Source organism: Myotis myotis, unplaced genomic scaffold (assembly GCF_014108235.1).
Source record: "Myotis myotis isolate mMyoMyo1 unplaced genomic scaffold, mMyoMyo1.p scaffold_m19_p_8, whole genome shotgun sequence".
NCBI classification, from domain to species: domain Eukaryota; kingdom Metazoa; phylum Chordata; class Mammalia; order Chiroptera; family Vespertilionidae; genus Myotis; species Myotis myotis.
In genome coordinates, this window is record NW_023416390.1 from 34,050,637 (window position 1) to 34,065,160 (window position 14,524).

Sequence of the window (14,524 nt, forward strand, 5' to 3'; positions counted from 1 at the left end):
GACAGAAGACCCGCATGGGGTAAACATGTCTGGCTCACAGCCCCTCCAGCGTCCTTCTGGGGAGCCCTGGGCCCCCTGCGCTGGGAAGCACCAGTGGGCTCCGGGGAAGGGGCTTTTATCATGGAACCGATGTCCTCCCTCAGTATGCACATCTGTCATGTTTTGGGGACAGTCTTTCCAGGTGGCCGGGCTTCAGGACGAGGGGGCATTGTCCAGGAGGCAGTGGGTCCGAAGCCTTGGGGGCAGCGTGCATGCTGCTGACCCCTTCCGGGCAGGAGACAAACCTCGCAGCAGCAGGTACACCTTAGGCACTTTCTGATACAAGTCCTATGCGATGCACGATGTCCATCCTCACAAGCAACCTGAGAGGCAGTGAGGGCTCTTACCGCATTCCCAGGTGGGCCTGAAGCTCAGGCAGGTCTGCACCGGCCAGTGGGAGGTCCCACCAGGCCCGCAGGTCTCCACCCAGGGCGCTCTCACCACCCAGCCACCACGGAAGCAAAGAGGAGACCAAGAACAAGTCCAAATGCTCTGGTTTTCAGTGCAAAACACCCTCTGGCTCCAAAAGGAGGTAGCTTTGCAGGGTCGCCGGCAAGGGTAACAGAGGCACGAGGCGGAAGCACTGTTTGCCAAACCGTCTGCGAATGGCACAGCGGCAGAGGTGCAGCAGGCGGCGCGGGCTGCCGGCCAAGGCGAAGAGAGACTGGTAGAAAGGCCGGTGTGCCTGGCAAGGAAGGCGGGACGTCAGTATGAGACAAGCGGATACACGGGAGCCACACCTGTGGACTCAGGTGCTGGCCCCCCACCCTGGTCTGGACACCAGGTCCTTGATCCCTGCCGTCCCTCTGGTCAGCGTGGGACTGCTCCTCCAGCTCCTTGTAGGACAGCACCCTGACTGTAACAGGAGCTCCTGGCCGTGTGAATGCTGAGCGCCCACAGGAAGGCAGAGGGACTCAGATGCACCCCCAGGTCGCTTCCGCTTTCCTTCTCCAGAGGTTTACACCCACCTGGAGAGGAGAGCAGAACGCCTGGCCCCGCACAGAAACAGGTGGCGATTCTGCCCCAACATGGAAGGCAGGCGGCTCCCTCACCTGAAACACCTCCTCCGGAATCACCTCCCTCCAGGACTCGGACACGCGGAGCTGAGGGTAGGCGTTGAACAGCACCTCGATGACCGCCGGGGCTGGCGCGCAGGCCTGCAGCACCTGTGGGAAGTGGGGAGGCCACGTTCAGGTTGACTGGGCTTGGGGTCCAAGTGCGGAAAGGGCAGGGAGATGGAGGTGTGTTCACACCCATGACTGTCTGTGACCCCACTGTCCTCAGTCCCTCTGGGAACAGGGGCGATCACAGTGGCAGCACAGCTGGGCAGGTGAAGGGCTGCAGGAGTGAGTTCACAGATAAGCACAAGGCCGCGCTGGGCAAGGGGCCCTGTCCCGCCATCCTGCAAATCTGGGCAAAGCGCTCAGCATCCGGGGTTCAGGAGCAAGTGCGGGGGAGGGGCGGGGGGACGGGGGTACTCTGGAGAGCTGCTCAGGGAACAGCATGAGGTTCTGCTGGGAGCGCGTGGCCGGGACAGTCATCCCAACTTCTCACCTCAACTTTCTAATGTCAGGACGTTGGCGAAGAGAACTGCTTTGCTGTGGAGTTTCCCCTCTACTTGGCCCTTCTCTTTTTTTCACAGTCCCCACGGTCAAAGGACTCCTATTTTATTATTTGCAAATTTAAATTTCATCAGCTTTATCATAAAGGTGGGAACACTTTGCTTTTAAAAAATAAACTTTTTTGTTGTTGTTACGAAGAAATTTGAATGGACACAAAACTGGACCCAATAGTATGATAAGCCCCTATGTACCCAGCATCATCCCATGGCGAATCCTGCCCCATCCACCCTCAGCCCCTCTCCCTCATATTATCTTAAAGCAAATTCCGGGCATTCTGCCATTTCACCTGCACATATTTTACTGTGTCTCCTAAAGGACCCTTTAGAAGAAATATCTACACAGTATCACTATAGCACCTGGTAAATTAACAAGACTGACTTTCTTAGTATCATATAGTCAGTGTTTAAATTCACAGCGCTCTCTTCAATGCCATTATATTAAAAATAATTTGTTCGAATAAGAATCTAAACACATGAGGTTAGTTGATATGATGTAGTTTTAGAACTTTCTGTTTCTTTGCTGAAGAAACTGGGTTATCTGTCCCGGAGTCTCTCACTGTCGGGGTCCTGCGGGTGTGTCCCTGTGGGTGCTGGAACGCGCTGCTCCTCCGCTGCTTTCTGTGAGTAGCTGGACTTGGAAGCTCCATCACATTCAGAGTTGATCTTGGGGGGCGGGGAACCTCATAGTTCTCTGTTTTTGAGGCTTGATATTTACTGAGTGTAATACAACTGTTCCTTGTATTTTTTCAGATTGAGAAAAACAGAGTTCAAGCAATTTTTCTAAGACCAGGCAGCAAATACCTACAGCAGACAACAGTGAGAGCCAGCAACTAAGCCTGGCTGCACCATCTCCCTGGGCTCCCTGAGCACAGAGCCAAACAGGAAAAGGTACCGTATTTAAGTCACTCGGGATGGCCGCTCCCTTACAGCCTGTCCAGGTTCCTTCACATCTAAAACTCCTTTAAAAAAGAGAAACAGCCCTGGCTGATTTGGCTCAGTGAGTAGAGCAGTGATGGTGAACCTTTTGAGCTCAGCGTGTTAGCATTTTGAAAAACCCTAACTTAACTCTGGTGCTGTGTCACATATAGAAATTTTTTGATATTTGCAACCATAGTAAAACAAAGACTTATATTTTTGATATTTATTTTATATATTTAAATGCCATTTAACAAAGAAAAATCAACCCAAAAAATGAGTTCGCGTGTCACCTCTGACACGCGTGTGATAGGTTCGCCATCACTGGGATAGAGTGTCGGCCTGCGGACTGAAGGGTCCCAGGTTCGATTCCGGTCAAGGGCATGTACTTTGGTGCAGGCACATCCTCAGTGGGAGGTGTGCAGGAGGCAACTGATCGATATTTCTCTCTCTCATCAATGTTTCTAACTCTCTCTTTCCCTTCCTCTCTGTAAAAAATCAATAAAATATATTAAAAAAAGAGAAACAAAAGTTCATAGGTCTTTTGTTCAGAATAAACCCTATATTGTGTATACTCACTTTTTATGCATTTAGACAAAACATTAATATATCTAAAAATGGGCTAATACTTTGTATATTATTTTGAAACTTGATTTTTGTCTACTCAAAATTGACTGTGAACAAAAATGATAAGTGAGCATCATTTTAGTGGCCATATAATATTATTTTATGAATGGATCATCATGTATTCAGTGAAATTAACTACCCTAAGTGGAAATGATAAACAATGAACAATCTTGAACATAAGTCTATCTCTTGCTGTCCCAAACCATTCTTAGGTAATAATTCTGCCCCCTTCCTACACTGAATTCCTGGAAGGAGAAGTGCAGGGTCAAAGTATAGGTACATTTTCAAACTTTTAAAGGATATTGTCAAATTGTGAGTGTGTAAAATGTTACACTTCTTAAAGAATTGAGTATGAGAGTGCCTCTTTCTCCCTGCCCAAATCATCGCATTCATTATTTAAATTTGATAGGTACAAGATGGAATGTTTATACTTGTTTTGGTTGACCATTTGTCTTTCTTCTTTTCTGAATTGTTACATTATGTCTTCTGCTCATTTTTTCTATAGTGTGTTCCGTCTTTTCATTGATTTGTAAATACACCTTATTTATGAAGGTTATGTTTCACGGAGACAATCATTTTTGCAAATAATGGTATTTTCTCCTCACTATTCATATTTCTTATTTAATTTTCTTGTCTAATTACATTGGCTAGAGCTTCAAGTTCAATGTTAAACAAAATTGATAGCAGGCATCATTATCTTATTCTTAATTTTAATAGGATTGTCTGTAATGTTTCATCATAAATATAATCTTGGATATTAGTTTCAGATTGATACTCTGTTCTAAGTTAAGGAAATAGCTTTCCATTCCTAGGTTACTACAACTTTCAGGATTTAACTTTATTTTTTGCCTTTTTTTTTTTTTTTAAAGCAAGTTGATATAAAAAGATTTTCCAATATTGACTCACTTTTGCCTTCATAAAACAGACTTTATTTGCTATTCTTCTAATTATAATGGAAGATTTAATTTACTAAGATTTTTGCATCTCTTTTAATAACTAAATTTGGTTAACAGTTTTAGTTTTTTGAGCTATTTTTGTCAGGTTTTAATATGTTAACTTAATAAAAGTACCTGAGAAAATTTCTATCTTTTTTAATACCCTGATTTTAAAAAGTAGGTAATTATTGAATTAAGAAGACATGATTGATCTTGCACTTGATATTATCTAAGCCTGCCATTTAATTGCAGGTAATAATTTGATATTTTCTATTTCTTTCCTGGTTACCAGCATATTTTGTTTTCATTTCTTCTTGAATCAATTTTGTGAGTCTATATTTTCCTGGGAAACGATCTTCACTTTACAGACATTTAGCGTTGCACAGGTATCAGTGAGGGTTCCAGCGGGAAACAGAAGGCATGTCTGATATAGGATGATTTCAGGAAGGTGCACTGATACAGGGGCTGTTGAGCTCAGTGTGAGTGCAGGGGAACTGCCAGGGATAGCACATGAAAGTGGAGCGAGCTGGTAGCAGCACTATTCCATTCCTGAGCCAGAGGGTGGAGAGGGGGTGGGCTGTCCTCCTGGGGCAGTGATCCCTGGTGGGGAACACACAGCCAGCCTGCAGCAGACAGCAGGCCCAGTGAATACATCCTCTGACTTCACTTTCCTCCCCTCCCTCCTGCAGTTGAGAGATGGCACTGGCCAAACCCAGCAAGGCAGGGGGCAGGAGCCTGGTCTGTGTGTCCCTCTATCTGGACAGGAGATATCTCCTATTTACATCTCCTTTGGAAATAATTTTGGTATTTTCATTAGTTTTACAACGTGCCTTACAATTATTTGTCTCTCTTTTCACTGGGTTGTATGCTTACCACCTGTCCGTTAAGCCATTCATTCCACAGATATTTACCAAGCTCCTACTAGAAGCTAGGAGTGTGTAGGTCTGTGTGATACAACGGCAAGCCCTGCCTTCATGGGACTTTATAGTCCCAACAACACAGTCCAAACACTAATAATAATATGCAGTGAGTGCCACAGCCCTGCAGAGGTGCTAGAAATGGCACCTAACTCAGACCCGGGCTTGCAATGGGGTGGTGAGTTGCTCAGGGAAAGACTTCTGGAAAAAGTGACATTCAAGCTAAGATCTAGCTACAGAGTAGGAGCGACAAAAGGTTATGGAGAGTTCTGGGGGCAGGAGTGCTCTAGGTGAACACATTTACCAAACGTGGAAGGTGAGAAGGACCAACACCTGTTGGCTGGCTCATGAGAGTAGAGACCAGAGATCGGAGAGGAAAGCAGGGTCAGATCATGAAACGTGTTGTCTACACACAGGTCAGGCCCGCTCCAGCCACAGGGCCACAGACAGGCTGCTCCAACCCCAGACATCCGCACAGCCCATGCCCCACCTCTCTCAATTCTTGACTCAAAGTTCACCCCCCCCCAGTGCCACACCTAAAACTGCAGCTGCTTCTCTCTTGAGGCCTCATCACTTCATTGGTCCATTTATTATGTTCACTGCTTACGGTGTCTTCCCTTTAGAATGTAAGCTCCATGAGGGCAGGGTCCTGCTTTTTCATTATCCACTCCTACTGCCTATCACTCAATAAATATTTGTTGAATAAAAAAATAGAAGGATGCTTTTTATTTTTTAAAAAATGCATTAGGAAGCCTTGTCTTATGTCTTGATAGCTGCAGGTGTCTTTCTTTCACCATCAAAAGAAAAGCCATCCTGTCTGAGGTTAGAATCCTCTGTCCAAACTTTTCCTTTAAAAATCTGTAGACGACATGTCGTTGTCTTAGGACAATACTGCAGCAGAGAAATCTGGGTCCAGCCTGGTTTTCATTGCTGTATGGATAGCTTTTAACATTAGTTCTTTGTCATGAACACTGGGGCTGACTCCCCAACACCCCAAATGATTTGATTAACCTAGTCATGGTAATTCCATCCTTTTTGACGTTCATGGGTCTGGGGCAGGGCATATCCTGCCCCCCGTCCCCCCCGCCCCCTTCCCGCCTCACCCCAATGTGCTCTTGCCGTGTTGACACTTCTGCTAACACAGCTGCCACTAGCCTGCCAGCTCCTGGAGCATGGCCCTCTCAGACACCCACTGTCCTCTTCTGTGTTGGGAGAACCATGCCGTTAAGATGAGGGTTCGCACTGCACCCCCAGATCTAGTCGGGTCACATACGGATGGAGCTCCAGGCAATGCTTGCTTCCTCAGGCTCCCCTGGCGTCCAGCGACCCTCCGATTGGCCCACTCCCTTCTTTCTGCGGAACGTGAAATGCATCCCAGTGGCTGCCTGCAGCGCCAGGACCCCTGGCCCTCCCTCTGCAGCAGCGCCCCTCCCCCGGCCCCGTCGGTGGGTCACAGACTGTGACAAAGCCTTATTGCCTGTCTCTGGGAATTCATTTCCTGTCTCTCCTCGGTTCCACCTCTCTGGGGCTCGGGGCCCTCCCCACGCCCTCCGCGCTGTGCCCTCGTGTTTGCCAGGCAGCTGGCTGCCTTCATTATTTTTACGCCAACACAGTTTAAAACCTCGGCGGCCTCCGCGCGTCTGCGGAGGGGCGGCCGCCACATCACTCTGACACGCTGATGTCGTTAGGGTCCGCGCGCACCCTCTCCGGCTAATGAGGCGGCAGAAAGAAAATTAAGGGGAAAAATCACACAGGCACATTGCTCTAGATGTAGACGGGAAATAAAATGAGCAAGAAAAACAGAGGCACGCCATTTATGCTTGCTCCTCCCTCCTCCCCCCGCCCCCGGGGACAGGGTGCGGGCGGCCCTGTGGAGACAGGAAATGGAGTCCTGGGTTTTGATTATCGCTCCCCCAGGATCTGCCCCCTAAAAGCCTGTGTCATGGGAGCAGGGTGAAGCCACCTTACCGAATTCTGTAATTGTGTAAAAAGAAAACACGAAAACTTTACACCTGGATTTTCAACGTGGGCAATGCCCAGGAGGTGAGGCAAGACCAGAGCTTTGCAGATGTCTCTAGAATCTGTCATTCTCGTCCGCAACCTCCATTGCCCCTCTCTCTGCAGTCCTCACCTGGATGGCCACCAGTCCGTGGGGCTTTCCCCAGCCCCTACCCCAGCTGTTCTCTGCACCTAAGCAGAGAGCTCATTTGATTATGTCACCTCCCTGCTTAGCATGCCATTGATTCCCATTGTTCTCCAGACAAAGGCTCAAACCCTGAACAAGGGCCCTGCCTAGCACCCGCCTCAACTGGCTCCCTCCTGCCTCTTCCTCTCCAGCGACTGGGTCCTCTCTGACGCACATGTGGCAGCTCCCTCTGCCCCAGGACATTTGCCTGGACTGCTCCTTTCTGCCTGGATGGCCTTTCCTCCCCTCCTCACATAGAAAGGCTTCAGCCTTCAGGTCTGGGCTCACTCAGCATACGTGGGGGGAGCCTGTGGAGCCTCCTCCCCACTCCCCAAGCTAGGTCAAGCCCCCTAGCTGGCACTTTCAAGGTGTGGAGGGTCTTTGCTCTGTACCTGTTCTCACCACAGCAACATCACATGGGTGTGTGTGTGTGTGGTTGTCTTACCCTCCTGAGGGACAGTGCCATGAGGGCGGGTTCAACACAGTAACTCCAGCACGGGGCTTAGCAATGCCTTAGGAATGTGTGTTAAATGCCTAAATACATGCTTCAGGGGTGCCCGTGGGAAGCATGGCCTATGTGGTTTGGGGGACACAGGGCACTGCTGGTGTTGTCCCTGCACCTCCCCCGCTCGTGGGCAAGTACGAGTGTGAATATTTACGGCCTCCGCGTGTGCATTTCCGCCGGGTGCTGCTGGCCTCTGCCCCGTAGGTAACAAGGCACAAAACAGCACAAAACAAGGAACAGGGGTGAGGAAGCAGAGTGCGTTAAGCATGAGAGCTGACTGCAAATGAGAAGTGCTCTGAGGAGGGGATCCCTTTATATAATGAGGGACAAATGACCCATGGAAGAGGCAGGAAAGAGCGGTCCCAGGCCATGGGCTTCTGTCCTGGTGCTACCTCCCAGCTCTGGGACTTGGGGAGGTCCTGTCCCATCCCAGAGTGGGGCTGACTTACCCTCCCACACCCTCAGGAACGCTGTTTCTGTTCTGGGGCCCAGCCCAAAATCTGCTCTTCAAACTCGTGAATCTGGCCTCCAGGTGAGAGGCAGGAGAGAGAACGGTGAGCAAAGCCCTTTATTCCAGACCAAGCATCCAACCCACAAGCTCAGCTAGTGCAGTGGCAAAGCAAGTTTGGACTCACATTTGTGTGTGTGTGTGTGTGTGTGTGTGTGTGTGTTTCTCTGCCCTCCTGTCTGCTCTCCCCCAGGCCAGCCCCACCTGTGCTGACAACTTCCAGAATTCAAACCTGGCCACTGCCTGCCACCTGCCCTTGTGCCCCCACCCCTGACTGGTGTTAACTAGAGGTCAGCCAGGCAGAAAGGCCTGGCATTGTCAACACGCTTGCTTCCCAAGCAGTGACACCACTTTGATTTTCACCGCAGAGCACTGTCCTCGGCGCGGTGGATGCTTGGAGTCTGCCTGCTGCGGCCATGGTGCCTTTGTCTGGGCCTGAGGGAATGTGATTTATGTCATAAGCTCGCTGTGAAACCTTTTGCCTCAGTAATTCCGAGCTCCGTGGGTATCTCTTTACATCTATTTCAAGCCCAGCTGCTGCCCACGGACCGCGTGCTCTGTGACATTGCCGGCGCCTCTGTGCACCCCTCGCCACGGTGTGGAGTCTCGCCTGCAGTGTATCTTTGTGGCCTGGTTCAGTGTGTTTGCTGCGCACTCCACGGGGCTGCTGAGCAGAGCTGGTCTGTCCCTTTGATGTCTCGTGTGGTGATTAGACTCCTTCCTGGTGGAACATGCAGGTGGCCTGGGTGGAGGAAGATGCTGCAGCCAGGTTTCCAGTGTGCGCCCTGGCTGTCCTGGGCCCAGGCTAGAACATCACAGGCACTTGTAACTTGGCTCAGAGGACGCCAAGTATGGTAAATGCATTTGGGCCGCACCCTGCTCCCAGCCAGGAGTGCCATGGTCGCCCCCTAGAGGTGCGGTCGACCTCAGCACAAAGGACTCAGATCCCCATGTCCATTTCCAAGGACTTAACAGCAAGTGGTGTGCCATGGAGTTGCTGGAATCTCCTTCATTCACTCAACATTGAGGTGTGCAGGGGTCAGCTCTGTGCATGTGCAAGGAAAGCAATGGTGGGCAATGCTTTTTGGTGAAAGCCTCAAAGTATTCTGATTTCTCAAGGAAACTCTAATTCCTTCTACAATTGCTGGGAGAGTCAGTGTCACTTCTAGGAGCTGAACACTTCTCATAGCCTTTTGACCCCCATTACAGGACCCTCCCCCCAAACCTAAACCCAATTTACACCTCCACTGACCATGCTCTGTTCCTGTGTGGCTGACCCAGGATAGGGCCCCTGGAGACCCAGAGGGAGAGCCACTGTGCTTTGCCCTGCATGTCAAGGTCAAGGTGGGGTAATTCCCACAGCCCTGGAGACAGAGTTCAGGTGTTAGAGGTCTTATCCTCAGGGAAGGTGCCCCTGGGACTTGGAAACCTGGGTAAAGAATCACTCAAATAGAGTGACTTCAAGGCCAACAAAGGATTATTTGTAGTCACTGCTGAAATACACTGATATTTTTTCCTTTTGTTTACTTTTTTCTTTTAATTTATTTTTTCTTTTTTTTGATATTTTTTCTTTAAAATAATTTGCCTCCGCCCTAGCCAGTTTGGCTCAGTGGGTAAAGCGTCAGCCTGTGGATCAAAGGGTCCCGGGTTTGATTCTGGTCAAGGGCACATACCTTGGTTGCAGGCTCCTCCCTGGCCCAGGCCCTGCTCAGGGCTCATGCAGAAGGCAACCCATCGATGTTTCTCTCTGTCTTTCCCTCTCTCTTCTACTCTCCCTAAAAATCAATGGAAAAATATTCTTGGGCAAGGATTAACAACAAAAATAATTTGCCTCAGGTATTTTTCACTGGTGGCCCATTGCGTAAAGCCTGTTTTTTTGCATTCTTTATGCAATTTCATATGGTGATAGTTGACGTGTACATCTTGGTTTAAGGCAAACACCGTGTGACCCGGAGGGGCAGCGAGTGGGTCTTGTTTCCATGTTATGGTTGATGCACTAAGCCTGCTAATATTGGGACATGTTAAAATGCAAATTAGGGAGATAACAGGTAAGTGTTATCTACACTAATAAAAGAGAAAAATGGTAACTGGCATATGGCGCTACCATTTTCATTGGCTAATCAGGGCTATATGCAAATTAACTGCCAACTAAGATTGGCAGTTAACTGCCAACAAGATGGCGGTTAATTTGCATATGTAGGCACAATGCAGGGAGGCGAAAGGGAAAGCAGGAAGAAGCCCCCTGCCACTGACAGTGATCGGAAACCCAGGGGGGAGCTAAGAGCTGGGGGGCAGGGCAAAGGCGGCCCTGGGGCTGCCTTTGCCCTGCCCCCCAGCCATGATCGGAGAATCAGGCGCCATTGCCGCCCTGGCCAGTGATAGCAGGAAGTAGGGGTGGAGCCAGCGATGGGAGCTGGGCACGGTCGAAGCTGGCAGTCCCGGGAGCTAGGGGTCCCTTGCCTGGGCCTAAAGCGGAGCCCACAATCGCGGGGCCACTGCAGCTGCGGGTCCCCGCTGCCCGGGCGGGACGCCCAGGCCAGAGGCGTTAGGCCTGGGCAGGGGCAGAGCCTGCAACCACGGGGAGCTGGGGGGGCGGAGCCAGGGATTGGGGGGATATGATGGTCCCCTTGCCCAGGCCTGAAGCCTGGGTCAGAGGCGTCAAGCTTGGGCGGGGGGTGGAGTAAGCGATCAGAGGGAGATGGGGGTCCCCTGCCCAGGCATGATTCCTGGGCCAGAGGCCTCAGGCCTGGACGGGGGTCAGAGCCAGTGATCGGGGGGAGATGGGGGTCCCCTGTCCAAGCCTGACACCTCTGGCGGAGGCGTCAGGCCTGGGCAAGGGGCCGATCAGGCGATCGGAGGGTGATGGGGGTCTACGCCTCTGGCCGAGGCATCAGGCCTGGGCAAGGGGCAGAGCCAGCAATCGGAGGGGTCTGGGGGTCCCCTGCCCAGGCCTGATGCCTGGGCCAGAGGCATCAGGCCTGGGCTGGGGGGCAGAACCAGTGTTGGGGGGAAATGAGGGTCCCCTGCCCAGGCCTGACACCTCTGTCAGAGGCATCAGGCCTGGGCAAGGGACCGATCCTGCGATTGGAGGGTGATGGGGATCAACGCCTGAGGGCTCCCAGTATGTGAGAGGAGGCAGGCTGGGCTGAGGGACACTCCCCCCCCCCCCAGTGCACGAATTTCGTGCACCGGGCCCCTAGTAGAATATAAAGCTGCTGGCATTCCCTCCCTTTCCAGAGCTCACCCTCCTGGAGCCACTATATTAGTAGAGTGCCACGTGAGAACCACGTGAGAACGGCTCAAAGACAATGTGAGAGTTAGTACAAGACACTTGTCATAATGTTTGTCAAGGAAACGCTCAGGGAGCCGTTTGGGTGGGCTTCCCACTTTTCACCTGTGTTTTTACAGACACAAACTTTACTCTGCGTGCATCTATAATGCAAAGTTAGCATTTGAGAGAAGTGTGTGAATCGCGCTATTTCAGACCATCTAGAACACTGTTCTTTTTGGATGACAGCCTTTCACCCATTCAAAACTTGTCAGGCATGTCTCTTGCCTCTGATTGGTGAGCGTGGGGAAGAGGGATCATTTTTAAATTAAGCACGCCCACTTTTACATCTAATGGAATGACTTCCCTTTGGTGAAGTCTTTTGGGAAAGACAATCTCTTACTCCAACCAATATTTTGGGAACTTTTCATTTGGAAATATGTCCCGTCTTTTGAGTATTTTCTCTGGTGAGAACGCATTATTCTTCCTCTTTATTATTTCAAGCGAGATCTGACCCATGGGGAAGGTGACAAACCGCTCAGAGGCAAGCCTGCAAAGCGGGGTTGAGGTCTCCACAGCCCTGACTCTGGAAAAGTCCCCTCACCTGGCTGAAACCCAGGAAGGAGAAACACCTGCCTGGTATTTCACAGGCAAGCATGAGGAGGAAAATGAGGGAATTTGCAAACGTGTAATTAATCTCATTAACAAGGTTGGGGATTTCATTTCAGATCAAATGCCAGATGCCATAGAAATCGATTTTCATTGTTCTGAAAATGACAAAAGATGAGCTGCCAAAATAACTTAAGGCATGACAGCGTCAGGGAAATAAGTGTGTGGAGTCCCCAGGTGACTACTTTGAAAGCACACACGCTGGCATGCTTGTTCACACCCCAACCTCTTTCTTTTCTAGTGGCTGGAAGCCACTTTTCCGGGCCCTGGCTCCTCAAAGTATGGTCCCAAGACTAGCAGCCTGGGCCTTACCTGGCAACTGTTAGAAACGGGGACTCTGCCACCCAAACCCACGGAGTCAGAATCTGCCGCTTCCCAAGTCCCCAGGGGGTTTCTGAGTCCCCGGAAGAGTGAGAAGCGCTGCATGCAAAGCGTGGGGTGGGAGGTGCCCGGCCACCTCTTACCTTGGGGAAGGCGTCGGGCCACAGGGCGGGGGAGCCGTGGTTGAGCAGCGCCTGCACCGTGCGCTGGGGCGCGGCCTGGGGCGCGCAGGCGGCCGCCTGCAGCACGCGGGCCAGCGGCGAGGCGCCTCCGTAGTCGAGCGCGGCCGCGTCGGCGCCGTGCCGCAGCAGCAGGAGCGCCAGGCCGGGGCGCGCGTGGCCGCAGGCCTTGTGCAGTGGGCTGCGCTCGTCCTCGTCGCGCGCGTCCGCCGCCGCCCCGCGCCGCAGCAGCAGCGCGCACAGGCGCAGGCCGCGCTCCTGCTCCTCGGGCCGCAGCGCCGCGCCGCACGCTGCGCTCAGGGCCGTCTCGCCGCGGCCGTTCCTCGCGTCCACGCGCGCCCCGCGGCCCAGGTAGAGGCGCGCGTGCTCGTCCAGGCCGCGCTGCGCCGCCACGTGCAGCGGCGTGTCCAGGCCGGCGCCGCCCGCGCGATGCACCGAGGCGCCGTGCTCCAGCAGCGCCTGCGCGCACCTGCGGGGAGGCCGGGACTGGTCACCGGGTGGGCAGGGAAGGACACCCGACCCCCACACCCTGCCACGGGACTCGCCACACCCTGGCTGCTGTTTCGGGGACTTAGGACACCCCAGGGGGACAGTGGGCTCCCTGAAGAGGAAGGATAGCCGCGGAGAAAGGACGTGAGTTCAGATCTGTGCACAGGATGCGGGAGTATAAACTGAGCTAGGAAAAATAAAAATAAAAATAAAAAAAAGCCAGTCTGACGTGGCTCAGCAGTTGAGCCTCGATTTATGAACTAGGAGATCACAGTTCCATTCCAGGTCAGGGCACATGCCCGGATTGTGGGCTCATTCCCAATAGGGGGCGTGCAAGAGGCAGCCAATCAATGATTCTCTCTCATCATTGATGTTTGTATCTCTTTCTCTCTGAAATCAAATAAATATATAAAAAAAGAGATATGGCAAAACACGGAGAACACCAGGCCCACCGGTTACTGAATGGTGGACATGGCTAGGAGACTTCCTGAGTCTATAGCAGAGTGTAAGACTTAGGAGTAATTCGTAACTGCCTGGTGCTACCGTGGGAGGTGATGTGGTTCAGATGACAGTGCTGAGGTACTAATTACCTGGGCTCGTTGTCACACGTGGCAATTGAGGGCCTGGCAGTCACGGTTCTAAGGAGCGTCCCTTAGACTGTCAGGTTCTTTCTCAGCCACCATGTGCCTCTTCTGAAACCTCAGCTTCGGTGACAAGTGGACAGGGTGAGGCAGGGCTTGCCTTGCTCCCATTGGAGGACTCCTTCCAGCCCTCCAGCACTGACAAAGGCTGGCATTGGGGTGTCCCCAGGGCGGGACGCATACTGAACACACCGCTATGCCTGGCTGTGGGATGGCCTTTGTTTCAACCAGGCTCTGCTGAACAGAATGGATTTTAGCTGTGCCTGGATTTCCCACTGGCCTCCTGGGCCTATAGCTCCCTTGGGAGACAGGGGTTTCCCCCAGAGGTGGGTACCTTCTGCTGCCTCCAGGTCACTGCCCCCTCCTCCAGGCACTAAGGCCTCTCCCAGGACGGCAGCTTCCTCGGGGCCATCCACACCTGGGAGAACTAAACCCCTCAACCTTAGCTCCGGCGCAGGCTGCTGACCAGGCTGCTGGGCCTCGGGGCCCCAGACACTGGTGGGAAACAGTCCTCCCCAGCCGGAATGTGGGAGGGCAGTCACACAGCCCCTCCTCCATCCTGCTGGCCCTTGTCCTTTGAGGGCACTGCCAGAACACCAGCCCACTGCAGTGACCTGTTCCTGGGTCAGCTCCTGGGCATGGCCATCCATGTGTTTGCTTCCCCTCTGGAGGCTGACGGCTCAGCATGCCACCTGCAGACCACAG

At 52.1% G+C, this 14,524-nt stretch overlaps 1 protein-coding gene across 1 annotated transcript in view; it reads right to left on the minus strand.

Moving 5' to 3' along the window:
* Positions 1-516: 516 nt before the first annotated feature.
* The window catches only part of ASB18 (ankyrin repeat and SOCS box containing 18), a 40,530-nt gene continuing 26,522 nt past the window's right edge, over positions 517-14,524 (minus strand). The window contains exons 3-5 of the mRNA XM_036320789.1: positions 12,654-13,158; positions 1,092-1,205; positions 517-724 (exon numbers count right to left, since the gene is read on the minus strand). Coding sequence (XP_036176682.1) covers positions 539-724; positions 1,092-1,205; positions 12,654-13,158 — 805 coding nt within the window. The 3' untranslated portion in view covers positions 517-538. The remainder of the gene's footprint in view (positions 725-1,091; positions 1,206-12,653; positions 13,159-14,524) is intronic.